The sequence below is a fragment of the Hevea brasiliensis genome, chromosome 2 (assembly GCF_030052815.1).
Source record: "Hevea brasiliensis isolate MT/VB/25A 57/8 chromosome 2, ASM3005281v1, whole genome shotgun sequence".
NCBI lineage: Eukaryota > Viridiplantae > Streptophyta > Magnoliopsida > Malpighiales > Euphorbiaceae > Hevea > Hevea brasiliensis.
The window spans coordinates 122,150,615-122,172,890 of record NC_079494.1 but is presented as its reverse complement, the minus strand read 5'-3'; the positions used below and the strand labels follow the sequence as shown (position 1 = coordinate 122,172,890).

Genomic DNA, 22,276 nt, shown 5'->3' with positions numbered 1-22,276 from the left:
CGACAGGAGAATTTAATAAAGTAATCACAGTATAACATTTGCTATTGCTGTTTGAAGAAAAATATCTTTTTAAATATATTAATTAAAAAATATTTAATGACACAAGAATTCGCCAATCAATGTAATGTAACCTCACATTTTCCTTTTAATTCCATCGCTGAATGGTACAAACAGGCTGCCCCCAGAATCAAAATTACCTCATTGATAAGCACAAGGAACTCTTTTGAACTCTTCTTCTTCTTCTTCTTTTTTTTTTTTTTTTTTTTTATAAAGAATAAAATATAACTCGAAAAAAACTTACACGTGAAAAAACCAAATTTTCTCAATGCCATCCATAAAACACTGAATTAGCATCTGCTAAAATTGTTCCAGCCATTGGCCTTCCTCGGAAATATCCATACTGCAAATTCATTTCTGCTCCGGATCTGGTTCTCTTCTTCCAAACAAAGCATTTCATGAGTTATTGAAGAACATGATGGAGATGGCTTAATGGGTTGAGGTTCTAAAGCATAGTGCTGTGTCTATTTACTCAATCACATGCATGTAAGCATTTTATCAGATTCTTGGAGGAACTCGGAAAACCAACTAATTTTAATCATAATCTCATAATCTCTAGCTCTCCCGTATCTTTCATTCTCTCTCTCTCTCTCGTTATCTTTCGTTATCTCTCTTTTTTTTATTTTTTATATACTTTTAAAACTTTTACATTTTTAATGTTTAGACTTTGAAATTTTTTTTTTAATTTAAAATATATATTTTTATATTTTTATAATTTAAAATATATATTTTTACTTTTTTTATATTTAGGTGATTACATTTAAATGATAAAATAAATTATGATATAAAATTTAATGATGAGACATACTAATACGGCACTCAAATGTTAGGTGATGCCGATGTGCCAGGCCATGTCACCACTGCATTATGCATAGTGACGTTGGGTTGAAGATGATGTTGAGAACATATTATACCAGGGCAGCCCATAGAAAAGAGGGAACTGTTGCGTTGTGGGTGCCCACTTTGCGTGATACACATTAGCCATGTGTTGGGATCCACGGTACTGCTCGAAGCTTACTCATGCAACGCATTACTCATGGGCGGCTAATCCAGCCAGCAGACCCAAGTCACCTTCTTCCGCCGAAACCACATACGCAGCACCATATCCTGCTGAAAGCAAATTGATGCGAGAAAAAATGGAGGGGAGAAAAGGATGTGAGGTTAGGAGCAATCAAGTTCCAAGAGATGCAACCCCTAGGTACCTCAGCCCAGACAGACAAGGACTACAGGGATCCACTACCAGCACCTCTCTTCGAGCCTGTTGAGCTCAAGTCCTGGTCTTTCTGGAGAGCTGGAATTGCTGAGTTTTTCGCCAGCTTTTTTTTCCTCTATGTCACTGTATTGACCGTCATGTGCTTCAGCAGGTCACCTAATAAGTGTGCCTCTGTGGGTGTCCAGGGCATAGCTTGGGCCTTTGGGGGCATGATATTTGTTCTTGTTTATTGCACTGCTGGTATCTCAGGTCAGATCTTTCTCCCTCCACTTTGATTCTTGTTATATCTCTACAATCCTTCTCCTACTTGCTTGACTAATTAACAGTATCTTGCTTGCTGATGGATTCGGCAGGTGGGCACATAAACCCTGCAGTAACTTTTGGTCTTACCTGGCAAGGAAGGTGTCCCTCACCAGAGCCATATTCTACATGGTGATGCAGTGCCTTGGAGCGATCTTCGGAGCAGGGATTGTGAAGGGGTTTCAGCCAACACCGTTTGAAACGCTGGGTGGTGGAGCTAACGTGGTGAACCCAGGGTATTCCAAGGGCGATGGCCTTGGTGCTGAGATTGTTGAAACCTTTGCGCTTGTCTACACTGTTCTCTCTGCCACTGATGCCAAGAGAAGCGCTAGAGACTCCCATGTCCCTGTAAGTACCTCTCAATTCTGGTAGATTTGCCTCCGCATGTCGCCAGAGACGACATCCATGGTCACTTCTGAGAATTTCCCCAAAAAGCAAATGTAGAGTATGGCTAGATTTTTTTTTTCCAAATTACCGAAGCATTTTGAACATTTCCTTGCTGAAAGAAAAAGAAAATGGAGACAGAAGGGTGGGTAAAGGTGGAATGAAAAGCTACAACAATCATCTCATCCTTCCTATCCCTCCCCCTTCTTTTTCCTCTCCTTTCCCTTAAAATTCTCTTCCTCTGCAGGAAGCTAGCGAGGTTTAATTAAAAGTTGCAAGCATCTTTAATTTCTGATAAGACTTTTTGGTTAGCAGATACTGGCATCACTCCCTATTGGGTTCGCAGTGTTTTTGGTTCACTTGGCCACCATACCCATTACAGGAACTGGAATCAACCCTGCTCGCAGTCTTGGAGCAGCAATCGTATACAACGAGGACTGTGCATGGTATGATCATGTTAGTACGAATATTGCAATCATTAATTGTTATGTTTTTTCTTCAATTACTAATCAAATTTTTGCTTTTATTTATCATGATTTTAAAATTAAGTCTTTGCTTCAGTGGATCTTCTGGGTACGACCTTTCATTGGCGCTGCGCTTGCTGCACTATCCAACCAGATAGTCATCAGAGCCATCCCATTTATGTCCAAAGCCTGAGAACCAACTTTCACAATCTTTTTATGTTCTGTTTATTGTATAGTTATGTTTTATGTCTTCTTCCTCCCTCTATTTTCAAGTTAACATCTTTAAGAGTTTAAATGTTAATTATGTGTATGAGCAACTGTTCTAAATGCATGTTCGAAACGAATCCAGTACCATTAATTAAAACTTATTGATTGTGATTGGTTGTATGTTTTCATTCTCAAGAATCTTGATTTATTTCATTGGAAAAGAGGGGGAGAAAAAGAAAATAATAAACATAATAAGAATTATGCAATTATCAGAAAAATGAAATGGGAAAAAGAAATGTAAATATGATATATTTGAGATCATTCAAATGTCATTGATTCAAAAAAACACTGCTGATCAAAAGCCAATGTTGCTTGTCGTCTGCAACTCTGATTTGAGTTTTAGGCAAATGTCGATCCCTTCCCCAGAAGCTATTAAATCTTCTTTGGGCTGCTTGGCTGCCGGGAAACCTAAGAAAAGTGAAATTTCTGATTTTTCTGATTTTGTTTTGGTGCATTTTCAAAATTAATAGCAACATGCATCACATACCCAGCTCTCAGGCAAGTGGTCAATTCAATACTGAACCATTTCTGGGCATTCTTTTAAATATATCATGTTATGCTTTTACACTTCTTTGATCAATAAATTCATCTTTTATAAAAATGGATGTCAATAGAATTGACGTGAAATCCCTCTTATTAAAGGTATTTTTCAACCCTGTTAATCTACTTAAGATATGAACTGTAAGCAGATGTAAAGAAAATGGGAGAAGACGATTTCAGGTGCAATGAAAGCTATTTGGAAAAGGGAAGGCTAGTTGATTGGATTTGTGGCCCAGTTCAGTTTGGTTTGCCATAATAAAAGCTCCCAATAGGAGTAAGCTTTTATTGTCTTGGTTTGTAACTGGCCCATAAACCAAGTCGAGGATGGAATTGCTCACATGGAGCTGCAGGCAAGCAATTTCTGGAAAAAGAATTGATCGATCTGAAAAATATTAGATATTGTTGAATTGGAGTGTAGAATGAACTTTTTTTCTTTTATTTTTTAATCAAAGGAAATTCATTGCAAAGCCCTTAACTGGGCAAAGAGAATATACAATGAGCTTTTGGGCCATAGCCTTATTATACATGAAAGAACTATGCTTTTAGCACTGTGTGAGCTAGATCATGGGCTGGCTCAATGCACCTTCAGCCGACAAATTCGAAAGAGATTTCATTTATATCTGAAGCCAAAATGGAGATATCATTGATGATTCCCTGAATTTCACAGAAGAATAACTTTCCATTTACTGCTTCAATGACATTCTTCGCATCTCCCTCGACTATAACTGATGGGAAACCTTTGTTTTTGGCCAAATAATGGCAAGCACAAGGGGGTCAGATATACCTAGAAATCTCCTGCACCTCCAGGCCTCCAGCCCACCGGCTTCCCTTCATGAACCTTCCTCTCAAAATTTCCTTCTCTTTATTTTCTTCTCAACCAAACATAAAATAAATAGAAAATATGATTATTTTCCTCTTAAACTTCCCCTTCTCTCTTATTTTCACTCCATTGGAAACGTTCAAACTAAATGTTATTGTTTTGAGAATTTCAACATTTCATTAGAATTTTAATTGCAAATGTGAACAGTATATATATATAAAGGAAGTGGTTGAAGCTATGAATTCCTTAGATGAAGCCTCTCTCTGTATGTCGTGGAATTTTTTTTTTTTGTCTAGTATAATTGCATTCAATGACCATATATAAACCAGGAGAAAATTGACTATTATGGCATTGATGTACAGAAATCTTTTATTTTGGCTCTCTTCAATCCAGCATCACAATTAAATCGTACAGTTGAACAGGCTTGGAAGATATAATTAGACATTTTATTATTTTAATATTAGGGATTAGTATTTCATGATTTAATTTCGTGTTAATTTACACTGATGGAACAATACAATGTTTTCTAAGTGCTACATATGAGCACGTTATTCATAAACAAATTATAGTTCCAAAAGTGGGAGATAATAGCTTACAATAATTGGATTTTTTTATCGCAATTTGTATAATCTAATTCAAAATTAATATTTTGAATTTGACTCGACTCAATTTGATTTAATATTAAAATTGATTAATAATTTTATAAAAAATTTAAAAAATTAATAAATTTAGGGGCCTAATTTAACGAGCATTAACTTACAAATTTATATAAGTACTTCTTGTATAATATAAATTCAGCGCAATCAGCTAGTTTATATAATGGGGTTACTTCCCTTTGAGTTCTATCAATGCCAGATTGGTCTTGATGTGGGTGGCAGTGCAGAATTGTATTGAATTTTCTTGTAGCCATGTTGAGAGAGGATAACTCAGTTGCCTATTTTATTTCTAAAGCTTCTCTCAGATTCTTAGATGAAGCGCACGTATGGATTGAGGAGGTTCCTTCTTAAGACCAAAACATTCTTTCTAGCGAATTGATTTTTCTAGCAATATGATTATTAGTATTAGTGTGTAATGTAATTAATTATATAATAAAATTAAAATTATAATATAATATAATTATTATTATATTTCTATGATTGATTATAAAATAAAAATGTAAATACTATAATATAATGATAATTTTAATTTTAATATTTAATTTATTTATGACATTAATAATAAGTTATAATAGTTATAATAATTGATAATCGAATTATAAATAATAGCTAAGTGGTGATCATATGATGATAACAATGATGATAGTGATAATGATAATAGGATAGTGATGATCAAATAACTATACCTCTTTATCTCTAGTGTTAATGTATAAACATGTAATTATAAGAAAATTTTATTTTTATATTTAGTGAGAAAATTTATGTTATTATCTATGGAATTAATATCCAAATTATGCTATTTTATTTTATTTTTATCATTCAAAATTATTTTAAAATTATTATGAATTAATTAATAATTAATTTTAAAATCAAATTGCTATTTTATTGATATATTATCTCTATTATTTTTTCAATTAATTGTTAATTTCATTGATTGGTTTTATTTATTTATTAAACTTCAAAACTTCAACGCTCTCTCAATACAACTGATTTAAAGCTTATGGGTTGATTGTAGTGTTTTTATTAATTTTTTTTTATCTCTATTAATTATCTTTTATCTCAATTGTTTTTTAATTAATATTATAAATTAAATGGCTAATTTTATTTTTTATTAATATTTTACCTCAATTGGGTTTTTAATTAATTTTAAAATTAAATTTCTGATTTTATTAGTTTTATTAATTTTATCTTTAATAAATTTTAAAATTAATTATTAGCTAATTTATAATGAAATTAAGAAAATATTATTTGGAAAAGTTAAAAAAAAAAAAGATAATATTATTAAAAAAAAAAATGCCGTCGTTTAACGCATTTTTCGGTGGGTTCTGATGCTAACATTTTAACGAAATGGTATCTGATTACTTTACTTCAGTGTTATTAGGGAAGAGGGGAATTTACATAGAGACCATAAAGTAATGCGGAAATAAAATTTAAAAACATAATCATATTATTAATAAATTATATTTAAATAATTAAAAATAAGTTAAATGTTTATAACACTTAATTTAAATGAGTTAAATGTTATAAACAGAAAAAACTTAAATGTTATTTAAAATGTAGTTTATAAATTATAAAATAAGTTAACTCTTATTTTTAACTTAAATGTTATAACAATTAACTCATTTAATTTAAATGATATAAACAGAAAAATTATTTATTTTATATAAAAATATAATTTATCAACTTTTAAATTAAATATTTATATTAAAATTTGTACATAATTAATTAACACATATATATATAATTACAAAAGTAAGTTTTATTTTAAATTTAATATAATTCAACGATTAATTTCTTTTTTTATTTTTTTAAAAATGAATTTTAACTAAAATAACCAGACTAAGCCATTAATTTTAGTCCTATCTAATTCAAACAAAAAAAAATTAATTTGGAGAAAACGGGTCCCAATTTTAACTGGGCTAATTGAGAGCTCAATCCGAACGGTGTCGGATTATTCTCGCAATGAAACGCCTGGGTGATGAAAATAAATTTAAAAAAAAAATGAAAAATGAAAAAAACGAAAGAAATTAAGAGAAGCTCAGTATAGTAATTTTACACGCCGACTCCCACATTTAAAACTAGGATGTTCCCTCTCCTACTCCCCCGTCTCTCAGTTTGCAAAAAGTAAAGGAGCAGAAGACCTTTAAATATAGGATGTTTAGAGAGAGAAAATCATCTGGGAGTCATGTCGCCACTGAAACGGGCTAAAAAATATCCCTCAATAGCAGCATGTAGAGGTTCGGGCTACCAGTCGATAGCGGCTGACCTCGATGGCACTCTTCTCTTGTCCGGCAATTCCTTCTCCTACTTCATGCTCGTGGCCATCGAAGCTGGAAGTCTCTTACGTGGTCTGATTTTGCTTCTGTCTGTACCTCTCGTCATCATATCCTATTTATTCATATCTGAGAACATTGGAGTCCAAATCCTAATCTTCATCTCCTTCTGTGGCCTCAAGATTCGCGACATCGAGCTGGCTTCCCGCAATGTTTTGCCCAGGTATATATATATATATATATCCCCTTACATAAGAACCCAGATTTCACTTCTATGGTTCGATTACAGTTCTCTTCTTTCTAGTTTCTAGGTCTCTCTTGTACCCAAACAAAGAAAGAAGTATATTATTAGTAACCGTACGTCCCAGTCGCACGCGCGTGGCTCATGTGAATGCACTCTGCATTGCAGTGGCTCGCGCACTACGTTTTAATGTGACTGTTTTTAGGTAATTAGTATTATTAGCTCTGATTATGCGTTAATTGTGGTAGGTTTTATGCTGCGGATGTGAGGAAGGAGAGCTATGAGGTTTTTGATAGGTGCAAGCGGAAGGTGGTGGTGACGGCGAGTCCGAGGATAATGGTGGAGCCATTTGTGAAGGAATTTCTTGGAGGAGACAAGGTTCTGGGTACAGAAATCGAAGTAACCAAGACTAAGAGGGCCACCGGATTTGTGAAGAGGCCAGGCGTGTTGGTGGGCAAAAGGAAGAAGTTGGCCATTTTGAAAGAGTTTGGAGGGAAAGTACCGGATCTTGGGCTTGGTGACCGCAAGACCGATCATGCTTTCATGTCCATTTGCAAGGTCCGTGTTTCAAATTTTCTCTCGAAACTAATTCCAAATTAATTCTTCCGAAAGCTGAAATTTTGTTTAATCAGCTATAACAATATCTAATTAATAAGATTTAAGGCATCAGGAGGAGATTGATCGATGTTTCCATAATTCCATTTAAGTTATTTGCGGCTTTGTTTTGTGAACTGTGTGTTGAATTCGGACGCCTTAACGGCCTAGAGCTCCGAATTGATAGCAGACTGCAAGTGCAGGAAAATTGATACTTCCTCCGTCGCATTTAAGTGATATTTAAAATTTTTCTTTTTCATTTTATTTTATTTTTTAAAAAATTTAAAAAAATATTAATTATTTTTTCTAATTTTAACTTTATTGTTATTCAATGCATTTATCATTTTTTATCACTTTTCCCTATTTTAATTAAATATAAAGATACTTCAATCAATTATTAATTTTTTTATGAAAATAAAATTATACAATTATTTTTTTAATCTATGTGAAAAAATTAGATAGAAGGGTAGCTGATATTTGATTAATATTGGACTCATAGTATTAACTAGAGTGTGATTATAAAAAGTTTAAACTCATATGATGATGGGTTTAATAAACTTTATATCAAGATTTTTATATAATTAATTAAAGTATATATAATAAATATATAAATTTAAATATAAATATTTAGTTTAATAATTATTAAATTCACTCTAATATACACACTTAAAAGTATATGCAATAAAGTTACTATAGTTTGAAATATATATATATATATATATATATATATATATATATATATATATATATATATATATATTATTAAAATTTTAATATAAAAATATAAACCTATATACTTTTAAACATGGCTTTCCATTAATGTGATAAGATTTTTAAAATGTTATTCTCAGTAATGTTTTTAAGAATATTAATTTTACTTAAAAAATTAATGATTTGACTTGTTAAATAAAATTTTATACATAGTGGCGTTTTTACGAGTAAATAAATATTTTTTTACAAAATCTCTTATATAAGTTTTGATGCATTTAAAAATTTTATAAAAAATGACTTTTTTTTAATAAAATTTTCTTTAAAACTTATATTTTTAATTTTTTTAAGTAAATGCTATTTTTATAAATAATTTTAAAATTTCAATTATAGATAATTATTTTTATATATTTTTTAATAATTAATCCATACTATTGAATCAAATGAACTTTTATATACGGTCTTACTGCTATAACGACTATCTGGTTTCAGTATCCAGCAGCAGGGAATTAGTGATCAAATATTTATGTTTAAAGGGAATGGTTGCCCATCAGCTTATGATAAAGTTTTGAGATCAGCGTTATTATTATTATTATTAGCTTAAAAAATGTATTTTTACTATTTTTATATTAGTTTAATAAAAATAATTATATTTACTTCCTTATTTTCAAAATTACTAAAATGATAAAATATTTTTATTTATATGAATTTTATAAAAATCTAAATATCTAATTTTTGAATTAATTGAAAAAATATATACATCTTCAACTTATATTAATAAATTAATAATAATTTATTTTATTATTTATTATTAATTATGAAAGTACCGTTTATTGGTTTAAACAGTAGCCAATCCAAAGATTTGCTACCGTAATTTTTTTTTTTCAGCTTTCTTTTTTCTGATTTTCCTCCTAATGCATATGTTTGAATGAGTTGATTTTTTTTGTGTCATTCGTTTTCTTCTCTTTATTATTTTTAATACATATATTTACTTTAAAATATTTATTTTGCATCTCTCTTATTTTTATATATTTTTATTTTTCATCTATTAAAATTTTAAATATTTCAAAACAATAATATATTTTAGTAATAAATAATAAATAAGTGCATAAATATAATTATTTTTATAATTCATGATAAATAATAATCAAGTAAATTATCGTCAATTTATTAACATAAGGTGAAGATTTACGGCTTTTTTCAATTAATTAAATAATTAAAAATTTTAGATTTTATAAAATTTATAAATAAAAATATTTTATCATTTAATTTTAAAATAAGTATACAAATATAATTATTTTTTATTAAAGGGATACAAAAGAGGAGTAAAAAATACATTTTAATTAGCTAATAAATTAAAAAAAGAAAACTGAGATGATCTAAGGGCAGAGGTCTCGCTAGCCATTCCCATATTTAAATTTCCGTTTGCTAACTGTTTGTTAATTCAGGAGGGCTACCAGCTCCGTCGTAGCAAATCAGCAACTCCAGTGCCACCGGATCGCCTCAAAAGTCGTATAATCTTCCATGACGGCCGCCTCGTTCAGCGACCTGACCCTCTCAATGCCCTTATTACCTATATTTGGCTGCCGTTTGGTTTCATCCTCTCCCTCCTTCGCGTTTACTTCAATCTCCCACTCCCAGAACGCATCGTACGCTACACATACGAGATGCTAGGCATCCACCTGGTTATCCGCGGCACACGACCTCCTGCCCCATCTCCTGGAACCCCAGGAAACCTCTATGTCTGCAACCACCGCACAGCTTTGGATCCTATAGTCATTGCAATAGCTCTCGGACGCAAAGTTTCGTGCATAACATACGGCGTAAGCCACCTCTCGAGGTCCCTATCACCAATCCCAGCCATTGCTTTGACCCGTGATCGCACAGCTGATGCAGCCCGCATCTCCGAGCTACTCCAAAAGGGTGATCTGGTAGTATGCCCAGAGGGTACCACTTGTCGCGAGAATTTCTTGCTGCGATTCAGCTCATTGTTTGCAGAAATGAGCGATAGGATTGTACCTGTGGCGATCAACTGCAAGCAAAGTATGTTCTATGGAACAACCGTACGCGGCGTCAAATATTGGGATCCTTATTTCTTCTTTATGAACCCAAGGCCAACCTATGAGGTCAAATTCCTGGAACGCTTGCCGGAAGAGATGACCGTTAAGGCCGGAGTGAAATCACCCATCGAGGTGGCGAATTATGTGCAGAAGGTGTTGAGTGATGTGTTGGGGTTTGAGCGCACTGGATTAACCAGGAAGGATAAGTACATGTTGCTTGGAGGGAACGAGGGAAAGGTGGAGACAATGTACAACTACAAAAAATAATGTGTTAGTTTGCCATTTTATCTGCCATTCTGAGATTTTACAACTATGTGTTCCTGAACTGTGGATATACAAAATATAACTATTCGGACCAGATAATTTTGATGTATGCTGCATGATGTTTTTTTTTTCTTTGAATTGCAAATTTCATTGCATTAAAGCTTGGGGAAAGTTTATACAAATCAAGACTCAACACCTGGAATTCAAAGACAAGTTCTAGCCCAAAACAGAAGTCCAACAAGAAAGCCCTGAGCCCTTACCGGCCAATCCCTATACCTAATTCTCTTGAGCAGAACACCTCAGGAAGCAACTTGCACAACATCGTCGTTGGGAACCGGACTGGAGCAATCCACTGAAAATCAAGAAAGGGAAGACCTTCTGCTAAAGCCAAAAGACAAGGCCATACCAGCCATAGCCATAGTGACTAGAAGGGAGGCAGGGCCATAGTTTCTCCATCTCATCTTGACATAGGCAGCCAGCAAAAACGTTAGAAAACACCAGCTCTTCAGATCCGCGAGGCCCCTTCCCTTGACCTCTCCCAGAGACGGATGCATTCCACCAAGCCGAGGACCTTAACATAAACCAAGGAAGCAGCCCAGCAGACTTCAAACCACAGCTTCCTTTAACAGATCTTCTCCAAAACACCATTAAAACTTTAAGATCTGCAAAACAAAACAATCAAACCCAAAACTATAGGCAACTAAAATCGGGGAGGGGAGGGAATGGAAACCCATCTCATTCCCTCTATAAAAACTAAATTTTAAATTTTAGTTAGTTCACGGTAGTAGATAGCAGCCAGCTGATTTGTTTTGGGCCCAAACAAAGGGCCGAGGGATTTTTGCACGCAGCCCAATTAAAGATCAAGCCCATCTATTATTTCCGACGATATTCTCCCATTTTTGTACTTGCAATTTGTCGCCACAAGAAGTGTGAAGATCAAGAATGTGCAAGGCAATCGTTGGGCGACAAATGAAAGATAATTGTCCTCCTATTTTTGTTGTAAAAGCAACAGAAGTGTAGTGCTTGACCAATTTGGCTGCATATTCAGTAATCCGACAATCCACTTGCTGATCCTGCGGTTCATAATTATTTTCCTTTCAAATTAAATTCAACTATTTAAAAGAGTCATAGCCAAGATTGATTGGGACTATACTTGGAAATTCATTGTCTGACCTGGAAAAAAACATTCAGTCCGGTGAATATATAAGATTAATTGTGGATAAATCAAATATTTTCGGCCAAGAGAGCTAGCGCTGCCGTTGTAAGACCCCCAGGCCCTGTTGCAGACGTAATTTTCAAATTAAATTTTTTTATATTAAAAAAAAAACTTTTATCTCGGTGCCTTTTCCGGTGATGCGAGGGCAGCTTTTGCGATGGAGAAAGCCTCCTCGGTAATCGCGGCCAGATTACCCCATCTCAATTTCCAAAGTACGCTTTCCGTTGCTCCTTATTTACCAACTCAACCGACAAAAAATTCACACAATTTCTCAGTGCATGGTGGGGGTATTTTAAGAATTTCGTCTGCTGCTAATGGGAACCATTCTTCCGTCTTCACGGGATGATATGCCACGTGTCAATCGTTCGACCGCCTTTCCTTGCTATATGAACACCACCGGGATTTTTCCCGCTTTTGAAAGAAAGGAAAATTTTTTCTTTATTTGAGTCTGTTTATCCTCTCTGGACTATAAGAGACAAGAGATAGACAGAGAAAGAGAAAACCAACTAGCTGTAATCGACTTCTGAAACCAAGCTTTCGGTTCTGTACTCTCAAGTGGTATAAGTAGTTCTCAGCTTCAATCTGCTTGTTTTGAGCAATGGCTGTCGGCAGCTTGATTTCTAGCTGGAATTTATGTTCTTTTATTGGCCCAGGGATCGCTTCCTATCTGTAATTCGATACTAGCAGAACTTTCAACTTCATTCGTCTTTGTGGATAATGCTTGGGCTCTTTTTTTTTTCTTTTGGTGTTGTATGATAAGTTTTTTGAATTTGGATATTACTATGGAAGATGAAGGAGCAGTGTGAATTATTTAACAAAGAAGAAAAGGAGTTGTGGTTATATATATATAAAGAAATTTGGCTTGAAAATTCAGTTGCTTTGGTTGATTTGTTGGTTTCGCTCATTTACTGCCTAAATTGCTTGCAGGCTGTAATTTCTGTATATTTAATTAATAGTCATTTTAACCCATTTCTCTGATAGAAACTGTATTCGTTTTCAAGAAATTTCAGCCACAGATGCAACACTTTCTTCTATAATTTAATTAAATGAGTAATTGATCGATCGTCCCAAACAAATAAAGGATTCCAACTCTTTGCTATTTTTTTTAAAAAAAAAATTAACCAAAAAAAAAAACTCTTTGGCCTTATGCTGCTTCTTTTGAACCGCTTTTGGAGCAAAGTAGCCAAGTTAGTTCAGAGTCGTAGTATTCATTCAATGATCAGCTAATTCTGATTCAAAAAGGATTCTTTTTTTATTTACCCATCTGAAGCTTTGGAAAGTCCGCTTGGTCAAGAGTAGGTCCTGTTATAAATAGCTTGTATGTTAAATAGTATAGAGAGAAAGAATTTCTATATTATTAAAATATAAGGAAGTGAAAGAATGACAAGAGTGAAATATGTATAGAATTATATATATATATATAATTCAATAAATATTATTCTATTATGGCACTTGACAAGTATATATGTGAAATAAAATAATTATCATATTGTAATTTTCGTAAATAAATTACGAACAGATGTGTTATTAATAAGTAGATGTGTCTGTTAATAGACAGACATATCAATTCTATACAAATACTCACAACTATTTATATAGGTATCTTTTAATAAACAAATATGTCTATTACGTAAACAGTTGTATCTATTGGAGATAGACAGATGTGTCTATCTAGTAAAGTTGTCATGACTTTTCATTCTTTATAAATATGGTTGAGTTTTTTCAATCCAGACATACTACTTCTACTTCTTCTTCTTTTCTTCTAATCTCTCTAAATTCAGTTCATATAAAGAGTTCTTAAGGGAAATCTTCAGAGTTCTTGTCACAGATTTGGGCTTTGTTGTATCCTGGAAGTATATTGCCATAACCTTGCAGCAATCTAGTGGGGGCAATTAATATCTTAAAGATAGTGATTCATCACGCCTCAAAGCCTATTCTACACCCACTGCCTCAACAATTTTAAGGTATTAATTGCAATGGAGTCCAAGGTTGTCTCCGTGATGAATCAAGAGTTTGTGAAACTTGATCGTTTTGATGGGACAAACTATGTTCGCTGGAAAGACAAGATGCTATTCTTACTCACCACATTGAAGATTTCTTATATACTTGATCCAAGTCTGCCTGCTATTTCACCACCAACTCCAGAAGATTCTGAACAAGTGAAAGCAGATCGAGACAAACGTGAAGAAGATGAATTGCTATGCAGAGGTCATATTCTTAACAACTTGTCAGATAGACTATATGATCTATTTACTTCTGTCAAGTCTCCAATGGAAATCTGGAAATCACTGAAGTTCAAATACAACTCAGAAAAACAAGGTGTGGATAAATTTCTCATCATGAAATATTTTGAATTCCAAATGGTTGATAATATATCTGTTATGGATCAAGTCCATGAGTTACATGTCCTTGTTTCAAAACTTAAAGATTTGAAAGTGATAGTTCCTGAATCATTGCAAGTAGGAGGAATAATAGCAAAACTTTCTCCTAGTTGGAAAGATTATAGGAAGAAATTACTGCATATCACAGAAGATTTTTCTCTCGAACAGATTCAGAAACACTTGCGCATTGAAGAAGAGACAAGAAATCGTGATAAGAAATTTGTTTCTGAATCTACTACAAAAGTTAATTTTGTGCAAGGAAGTCAGAATTTTCAAAAGAAAAATTCTGGAAGTAAGAGAAAGTTTTCTGAAGTAGCAGGCAACAGTACTAGTTATGGCAGCAACAGCAAATCAAAGAAAGGAAGAACTTGTTACAATTGTGGCAAGAAAGGGCACTACAAACGTGAATGCAGGTTTCTAAAGAAATATAAGAAAGAAGATACGAATAATAGTGCTCAGAATTCCAATAAAGCAAATATAGTTGAACAAACTACTAAATTGATTGCAATGATATCGGATTTGCATATTGGAATGGTAACAGAACTCAATATGGCTACAACAACCAAATCCAATGATTGGTGGTATGATTCTAGGGCTATTGTTCATGTTTGCAATGATAAGACTCAATTTAAAAATTATGAAGAAGTTGTAAATGGGCAGAAAGTTCTAATGGGCAATCATGATTCCGCTAAAGTGGTGGGAAAAGGAAGTGTTGAATTAAACTTCACTTCTGGAAAGAAGCTATTATTAGTAAATGTGTTGTATGTGCCAGAAATAAGGAAAAATCTTGTGTCTGCTAGTCTATTGTGTAAGAAAGGTTATAAGGTTGTTCTGGAGTCCGATAAAATAATTGTGTCCATAAATGGACTATTTGTGGGAAAAGATTACTCATGTGATGGAATGTTTAAACTCAGTATTAATAATAATATGAATATTTCTGTTTATACTGTTGAGTCATCTTTATCTTTATGGCATGATTGTTTAGCACATATTAGTTTTAAATCTTTAAAATTTATGGCTAAACATGGTTTAATTTCATATATAGATGATAATAAAAAATCTTGTGAAATCTGTATACAAGCAAAAATGATTAAGAAATCTTTTCCAAAAGTTGAAAGATCTTCTAAGTTATTAGAACTTGTGCATTCTGATATTTGTGAATTAAATGGAATATTGACTAAAGGAGGAAATAGATATTTTATAACTTTCATAGATGATTTCTCCAAATATACTTATGTTTATTTAATGAAAAATAAAGATCAAGCATTCCAAATGTTTCAGATTTATAAATCTGAAGTTGAGAATCAAAAAGGAAAAAAAATCAAAATTTTAAGAAGTGACAGAGGTGGTGAGTATTTTTCCATTGAATTTTCTTCATTTTGTGAAGAAAATGGAATTATACATCAAATAAGTGCACCTTATACACCACAACAAAATGGGTTGGCAGAAAGAAAGAATAGAACCTTAGTGGATATGCTTAATTCTATGCTTGTGAAATCTAATTTGCCAACAAACTTATGGGGAGAAGCTTTACTTACTGCTTGTCACTTACATAATAGAATTCCTTCTAGAAAATTTAAGATTTCTCCATATGAATTATGGAAAAATAGAAAACCTAACTTGAACTATCTAAGAGTATGGGGCTGTTTAGCATATTATAGAGTTTCAGATCCTAAAAGGACTAAATTAGGTCCTAGAGCTTTGAAAGGAGTTTTTGTTGGTTATGCCGAAAATTCCAAAGCTTATAGAATTTTAAATTTAGACTTAAATGTAATTGTAGAATCTAGGGATGTTGAATTTATTGAAAATAAATTTCATAATGACCCTATACATGAGCCCATGAGTAGTTCAAGTCAAAGCAATGGTTCTAGTATTGATATTAATTTTGAATCGACGTCTAGTAACAAAAGAAAGTTAGATTCTTCTAATAAAATTAGAAGAAGTCAACGTATTAGAAAAGAAAAGAATTTACATCCAGATTTTATATCTTCTCAGGCTATTGTTTTTCTAGTAGAAGGCAATAGGTCAGTTGTACTTAACAAAATACCAATTTTGTTAAATGTAGAAGATGATCCTAAAACGTTTCAAGAGGCAATGACTACAAGGGATGTGGCCTTTTGGAAAGAGGCAATCAATGATGAAATGGATTCATTATTATTTAATAATACATGGGTTCTAGTTGATTTGCCACCTGGTTCCAAACCAATAGGATGTAAATGGGTTTTCAGAAGAAAATATAACACAGATGGATCGATTCAAACTTTTAAAGCTAGATTGGTTGCAAAGGGTTTTAAACAAAAAGAGGGAATTGACTACTTTGATACATATGCACCAGTGGCTAGAATAACATCTATTAGAGTACTTTTATCTTTAGCATCAATATATAATTTATATGTACATCAAATGGATGTTAAGACAGCCTTTCTAAATGGTGACTTAGAAGAAGAAGTTTATATGGAGCAACCAGAAGGATTTGTTTTACCAGGGAATGAAAGAAAAGTTTGTAAATTAATTAAATCTTTATATGGTTTAAAACAAGCACCGAAACAATGGCATGAGAAATTTGATTCTGCAATTTTAGAATATGGCTTTAAACATAATAGTGCTGATAAATGTATTTATTCCAAATTTACAGATCATTTTGGTGTGATAATTTGTCTTTATGTTAATGATATGCTTATAATTGGAACAAATATGGAAGGTGTGAATGATACAAAGAAGTATCTAACCTCAAAATTTAAAATGAAAGATTTAAAAGAGGTAGATACAATCTTAGGTATCAAAGTAAAAAAACATAGTGGGGGTTTTGCTCTTTGCCAATCTCATTATATTGAGAAAATATTAAATAAATTTAATCATTTAAAAGTCAAAGAAGCACAAAATCCATATGATGTTTCTTTCAAATTAACTGAAAATTCTGGCAGGGCAGTTGCTCAAATTGAGTATGCTAGTGCAATTGGTAGCTTAATGTATGCTATGCATTGCACTAGACCTGATATTGCTTTTGCAGTATGTAAATTATCAAGATACACTAGTAAGCCTAGTATTGAACATTGGAAAGCAATTTCAAGAGTTCTTGGTTATTTAAAAAGAACTATAAACTTTGGTTTATTTTATAATAAATTTTCAATTGTGTTATAAGGTTATACAAATGCTAGCTGGATAACTAGTATTAATGATAATCAATCAACTTCCGGTTGGGTTTTTACCTTAGGAGGATGTGCTATTTCTTGGGCATCAAAGAAACAAACTTGTATAACCCATTCTACAATGGAATCAGAATTTATAGCTCTAGCAGCAGCTGGTAAGGAGGCAGAATGGCTGAGAAATTTTTTATTAGATATCAAGTTGTGGCCACAACCGATGCCTGCTGTTTCCTTACATTGTGATAGTCAAGCAACAATGTCTAGAGCTTATAATAAAATTTATAATGGAAAGTCTAGACATATTAGCTTAAGACATGAGTATGTGAGACAATTAATCTCTGATGGAATTATTACTATTACTTATGTCAAGTCTTGTAATAATCTGGCAGATCCGTTTACAAAAGGGCTCTCGAGAGATATGATAAAAAATACATGTGCTGGATTAGGATTAAAAATATTCCATTAAATTTACTAATGATGGGAACCCTACTTTATAGTATTATTACTAAATAAAGTTTAAAGGGTAACAACAAGTCATTAGTAAATGTTGTAATTAAGTACTTAGTGTATTAAGTTAATGGAATGAGGATGAGTATTTATACTCTTAATGAAGTTTAAAATTATTACAAAGGAAACTTCACCTATATGAACATAGGAAGTGGTGCCGCTTCAACAAAAGTGAGAATAACTTTTGTAAATGTTCATGAAAACAGGAGGTAGCTCAAGGTCATATTCATGCTATAAATTTTGGTGAACTTTTTAAGTTGAACTAATTGATTCGTGTGTGTAGTATTTCCAGTTCTATTTAATAGGAATCTAGGTTTAAGCTAAGGCCACCATGATTTCTTTAGAATTTTGAAATATTTACACTAAGAAAAAGTTTAAATCGAAAGATACTTTTCATTATGCATGAAACAATGAGATCTAACAATACAAGCTAAGTGGGGGATTGTTATAAATAGCTTGTATGCTAGATAGTATAGAGAGAAAGAATTCCTATATTGTTAAAATATAAGAAAGTGACGGAATGGCAAGAGTGAAATATGTATAGAATTATATATATATAATTCAATATATATTATTCTATTATGGCACTTGACAAGTATATTGTGAAATAAAATAATTATCATATTATAATTTTCGTAAATAAATTACGAACAAATGTGTTTATTAACAAGTAGATGTGTCTGTTAATAGACAGACATATCAATTCTATACAAATAGTCACAACTATTTGTATAGGTATCTTTTAATAAACAGACATGTCTATTACGTAAACAGTTGTATCTATTGGAGATAGACAGATGTGTCTATCTAGTAAAGTTGCCATGACTTTTCATTCTTTATAAATATGGTTGAGTTTTTTCAATCCAGACATACTACTTCTACTTCTTCTTCTTTTCTTCTAATCTCTCTAAATTCAGTTCATATAAAGAGTTCTTAAGGGAAATCTTCAGGAGTTGCTGTCTGCAGATTTCAGGCTTTGTTGTATCCTGGAGGTATATTGCCATAACCTTGCAGCAATCTAGTGGGGGCAATTAATACCTTAAAGATAGTGATTCATCACGCCTCAAAGCCTATTCTACACCCACTGCCTCAACAGGTCCAACGTGCTTGTATGGCCACTGGCCCACAGTTTGTCAAAACCATGGTTATTTTTTATGAAGTTTTGCCAAGTCCTACGTGCTAACTTTTTGGCAGTTTGGCTCGTTGTCTTCTTTTTTGTATTGTTTCAAAGCTACATAGCAGCATGTGCTGGTTTATTTCTCAACTTAAATCAAGCATGAACCTATTTTTATGTTTATCGTTTTGCTAAATTCACTAATTTAAGTACTTTAACCAAGAACTCTTGTCGGTTAGACACTTATATCTGCATTTTAGTAGTTTGGGAGCGCAACTTGCTTGCTTAACTTTCTGATATAAGCAGGCAAAGTTTATCAAACAGAACCAACTATTTCATATGACAAGGGAGAGCGATCAGGCATAGCTGCTGCAAAGTTTGCAAATGGGTGCATCTTTTATAGAAAGTTTTATAGTCGAATGGCCATTGCTTTTATTTCCGGATTCTCAAGTTCCCCATTTATTCAAGTCACCAATCATTCAGATGAAAAAGCTTCAAAATTCTTATCAACTTATCCCCAACAAAGAAGTTTAGGAAGATGTGAGTGTTCTTCGTATCCCTCTGTTTGTAATTGGAGTCGGCTGAAACAAAGGCATTGGCAGCATTTTGAGTATGTCAAGGTCAATAGAACCTGTGCTTACCATAAATCCGAGGAGTATGACATAACAGAAGCTGCTGTGGACTCGCTGAAGTCAGCTGAGGGGTCAATTGAGGCTGTATTAATAGAAGGAAATCTGCAACCTTGTTGGCAGCAGTTTCCAAAACGCTGGGTCATTGTGCTGCTTTGTTTTATGGCATTTCTATCATGCAACATGGACCGTGTGAGTATTTCTTATGAATTTTTGTTATTTTTTGTCATAGTCATTGGGTTTTCAAACCTTGTACACGACTTTGATCTTTCTCATGGATAATTCTTCTTTGAATTAACAGTACTACAACTTTCATTATGGGTTATTCACTTTCAATTAGTTGCAAGATCTCAGTAAGCTGTGCAATGAGCAATTCAGAATAAATCATTCATTGTACTTGTTTAATCTTGATATGCTAGCTTATTGATGTGTTCATAGTAGGTAAACATGAGCATTGCAATACTTCCAATGTCACAAGAGTTCAATTGGAACAGTGCAACGGTTGGTCTAATTCAGTCATCATTTTTCTGGGGCTGCCTTATGACTCAGGTATGATTCTGGATAAACAGAATATTTCAGAAACTTAATAATGTTGATTTGAGTGTTTAGTGCATTAGCAGACACTTGCAGTGTGAAGTAGTGCAGTTTCGTGACTTGGCACTGAATTTGTTTCAAAGTAAATGCTAGTATTTTACTTACTCAAACTATCAAACACCTGGGATTATTATTGTCTTTTTTTTTTTTTCCCTTTTAGTCTTTCATATGGAATAAATAAGTTCTCATTTTCTGGAATATAGATTTTTGGAGGCATTTGGGCTCATAAAATTGGTGGAAAGCTTATTAGGTTTTGGAGTGGTTTGGTGGTCTATAGCTACAGTTTTGACTCCTATTGCTGCAAGAATTGGACTCCCTTTTCTGCTGATGATGCGTGCTTTCATGGGAATTGGCGAGGTTGGTGTCCTGTTTTTTTGGCATTATTACATTTTTCTAGTGTTTAGTTATTTAAGTACATTTTTTAGTAATATAAAAATGTTTTATCAAGTTTATGATTAACTTTCAATAGAAAGACAGTAATAATCTTCCCTGAAGATCACCACGGAGAAAATGTATTCTAAAATGAGAATAATTTTGATTGAGCTACCATATGAATGAAATAGGAAAGTTTTAAAACTTCATTTATGCCTGACTACTCAGAATTTGATTCTGTTCTTTAGCTGTACAATTTCAATGTCATGTTGTCTTACATCTCATTAAAATGAAAGATATGATAAGTCCTCTTCTTCTGGCTTGAATTGATTTGAATTCAAGGATCCTGTATTCTAAATGAGTAAGGTTTCTTTTTCACAAGTGGATGGACTGCTTTTGTTGTTAATGGTAGGCTACTTTGTATGCAGGGTGTTGCTATGCCTGCCATGAATAACATTCTTTCTAAGTGGATTCCAGTGTAAGAGAGAAGTAGATCACTTGCCTTCGTTTATAGTGGCATGTATCTAGGTTCTGTAATGGGATTGGCCGTCTCTCCCATTCTAATCCATAAATTTGGATGGCCATCTGTCTTCTATTCATTTGGCTCCCAGGGAAGCATCTGGTTTGCTTTATGGCTACGAAAGGTAAGTTGCTGCTTCTTTAGCAGTTTTCTGTGCATTAACTTTTATTTTTTTTTGGTGGTTTGTAAGAGAAATCATTAGAAGAAGATTAAACATTCTTCACAATTATTTATTTCTGTTTGACACTGCACTATTTGGCAATTTTGATTGCATTGAGTAGTCTTTTGTATTAGGGCCAAAAAAAAAGTGCCTAAGCCATTTATAGAAACCTATTGAAATATCTAATATTAAAAAGAAACGAAAAGGATGTACATGGCACTCTGGAACTTAACTCCAAAAGCTTTCTGCCTCTTTCATTGGTTTCTCCTCAGGCATATGGCTCACCAAAGGAAGACCTATAGCTTAGTGCACAGGAAAAAAAACTTATCTTGGGTGGCAGCATGTCAAAGGAACCTGTTTATGTCATTCCGTGGAAATTAATATTATCGAAAGCACCTGTTTGGGCGCTTATTATATCTTACTTCTGCCATAATTGGGGAACCTTTATTCTTTTAACATGGATGCCTACATACTACAATCAGGTAACTGCAGCATTGCAGTGTTGTTGATATCTGTCTACGCATGTGATCTCAGGTACTTATTGACATTTGTTTTGCACTTTAAGCAAACAGTAATAAAATTATAAACATCCACTTTATAATTTTATTAGCCTGATTCAATGTAATTTGTAAGGATTTGATCATTATTTTTGCAGAGGCATAAAATCACACTTCAGAAATTAATCCTGCACTTCACTTGCTTCTTCTGGACTTCTTATTAGATGCTGTTAGTGATTGATTAGATAAGCAAGATCTAATAACATGTTTGCTAATCTCAGGAATAAACATAATTACAT

General features: G+C 32.8%; 2 protein-coding genes and 1 pseudogene across 2 annotated transcripts; all 3 read left to right on the top strand.

Annotated features, from left to right (window-relative positions):
* The first annotated feature begins 1,004 nt into the window (after positions 1-1,004).
* LOC110660634 (probable aquaporin PIP1-4) lies at positions 1,005-2,804 on the top strand (annotated as a pseudogene).
* A 3,990-nt stretch (positions 2,805-6,794) lies between these two features.
* LOC110660633 (probable glycerol-3-phosphate acyltransferase 8) lies at positions 6,795-10,950 on the top strand. The gene is made up of 3 exons (XM_021818983.2): positions 6,795-7,197; positions 7,464-7,773; positions 9,966-10,950. The coding sequence occupies exons 1-3, from the start codon at positions 6,887-6,889 to the stop codon at positions 10,842-10,844; spliced, it is 1,500 nt and encodes a 499-aa protein (XP_021674675.2). The 5' UTR covers positions 6,795-6,886; the 3' UTR covers positions 10,845-10,950.
* Positions 10,951-17,708: 6,758 nt separating this feature from the next.
* On the top strand, positions 17,709-21,282 carry LOC131169151 (ascorbate transporter, chloroplastic-like). The gene is made up of 6 exons (XM_058143188.1): positions 17,709-17,742; positions 19,512-20,026; positions 20,276-20,335; positions 20,444-20,502; positions 20,632-20,785; positions 21,229-21,282. Exons 1-6 carry the CDS (start codon positions 17,709-17,711, stop codon positions 21,280-21,282), a joined length of 876 nt encoding a protein of 291 aa, XP_057999171.1.
* Positions 21,283-22,276: the final 994 nt, after the last annotated feature.

Coding starts and splice junctions, on each gene's coding strand:
- LOC131169151 (XM_058143188.1), top strand. CDS start 17,709: ATGGAATCAGAATTTATAGCTCTAGCAGCAGCTG. Junction 17,743..19,511: donor TATAGCTCTAGCAGCAGCTG/GTAAGGAGGCAG, acceptor TGATATAAGCAG/GCAAAGTTTATCAAACAGAA. Junction 20,336..20,443: donor TCAATTGGAACAGTGCAACG/GTTGGTCTAATT, acceptor TTGAGTGTTTAG/TGCATTAGCAGACACTTGCA.
- LOC110660633 (XM_021818983.2), top strand. CDS start 6,887: ATGTCGCCACTGAAACGGGCTAAAAAATATCCCTCAATAGCAGCATGT. Junction 7,198..7,463: donor TCCCGCAATGTTTTGCCCAG/GTATATATATAT, acceptor TAATTGTGGTAG/GTTTTATGCTGCGGATGTGA. Junction 7,774..9,965: donor CTTTCATGTCCATTTGCAAG/GTCCGTGTTTCA, acceptor TTGTTAATTCAG/GAGGGCTACCAGCTCCGTCG.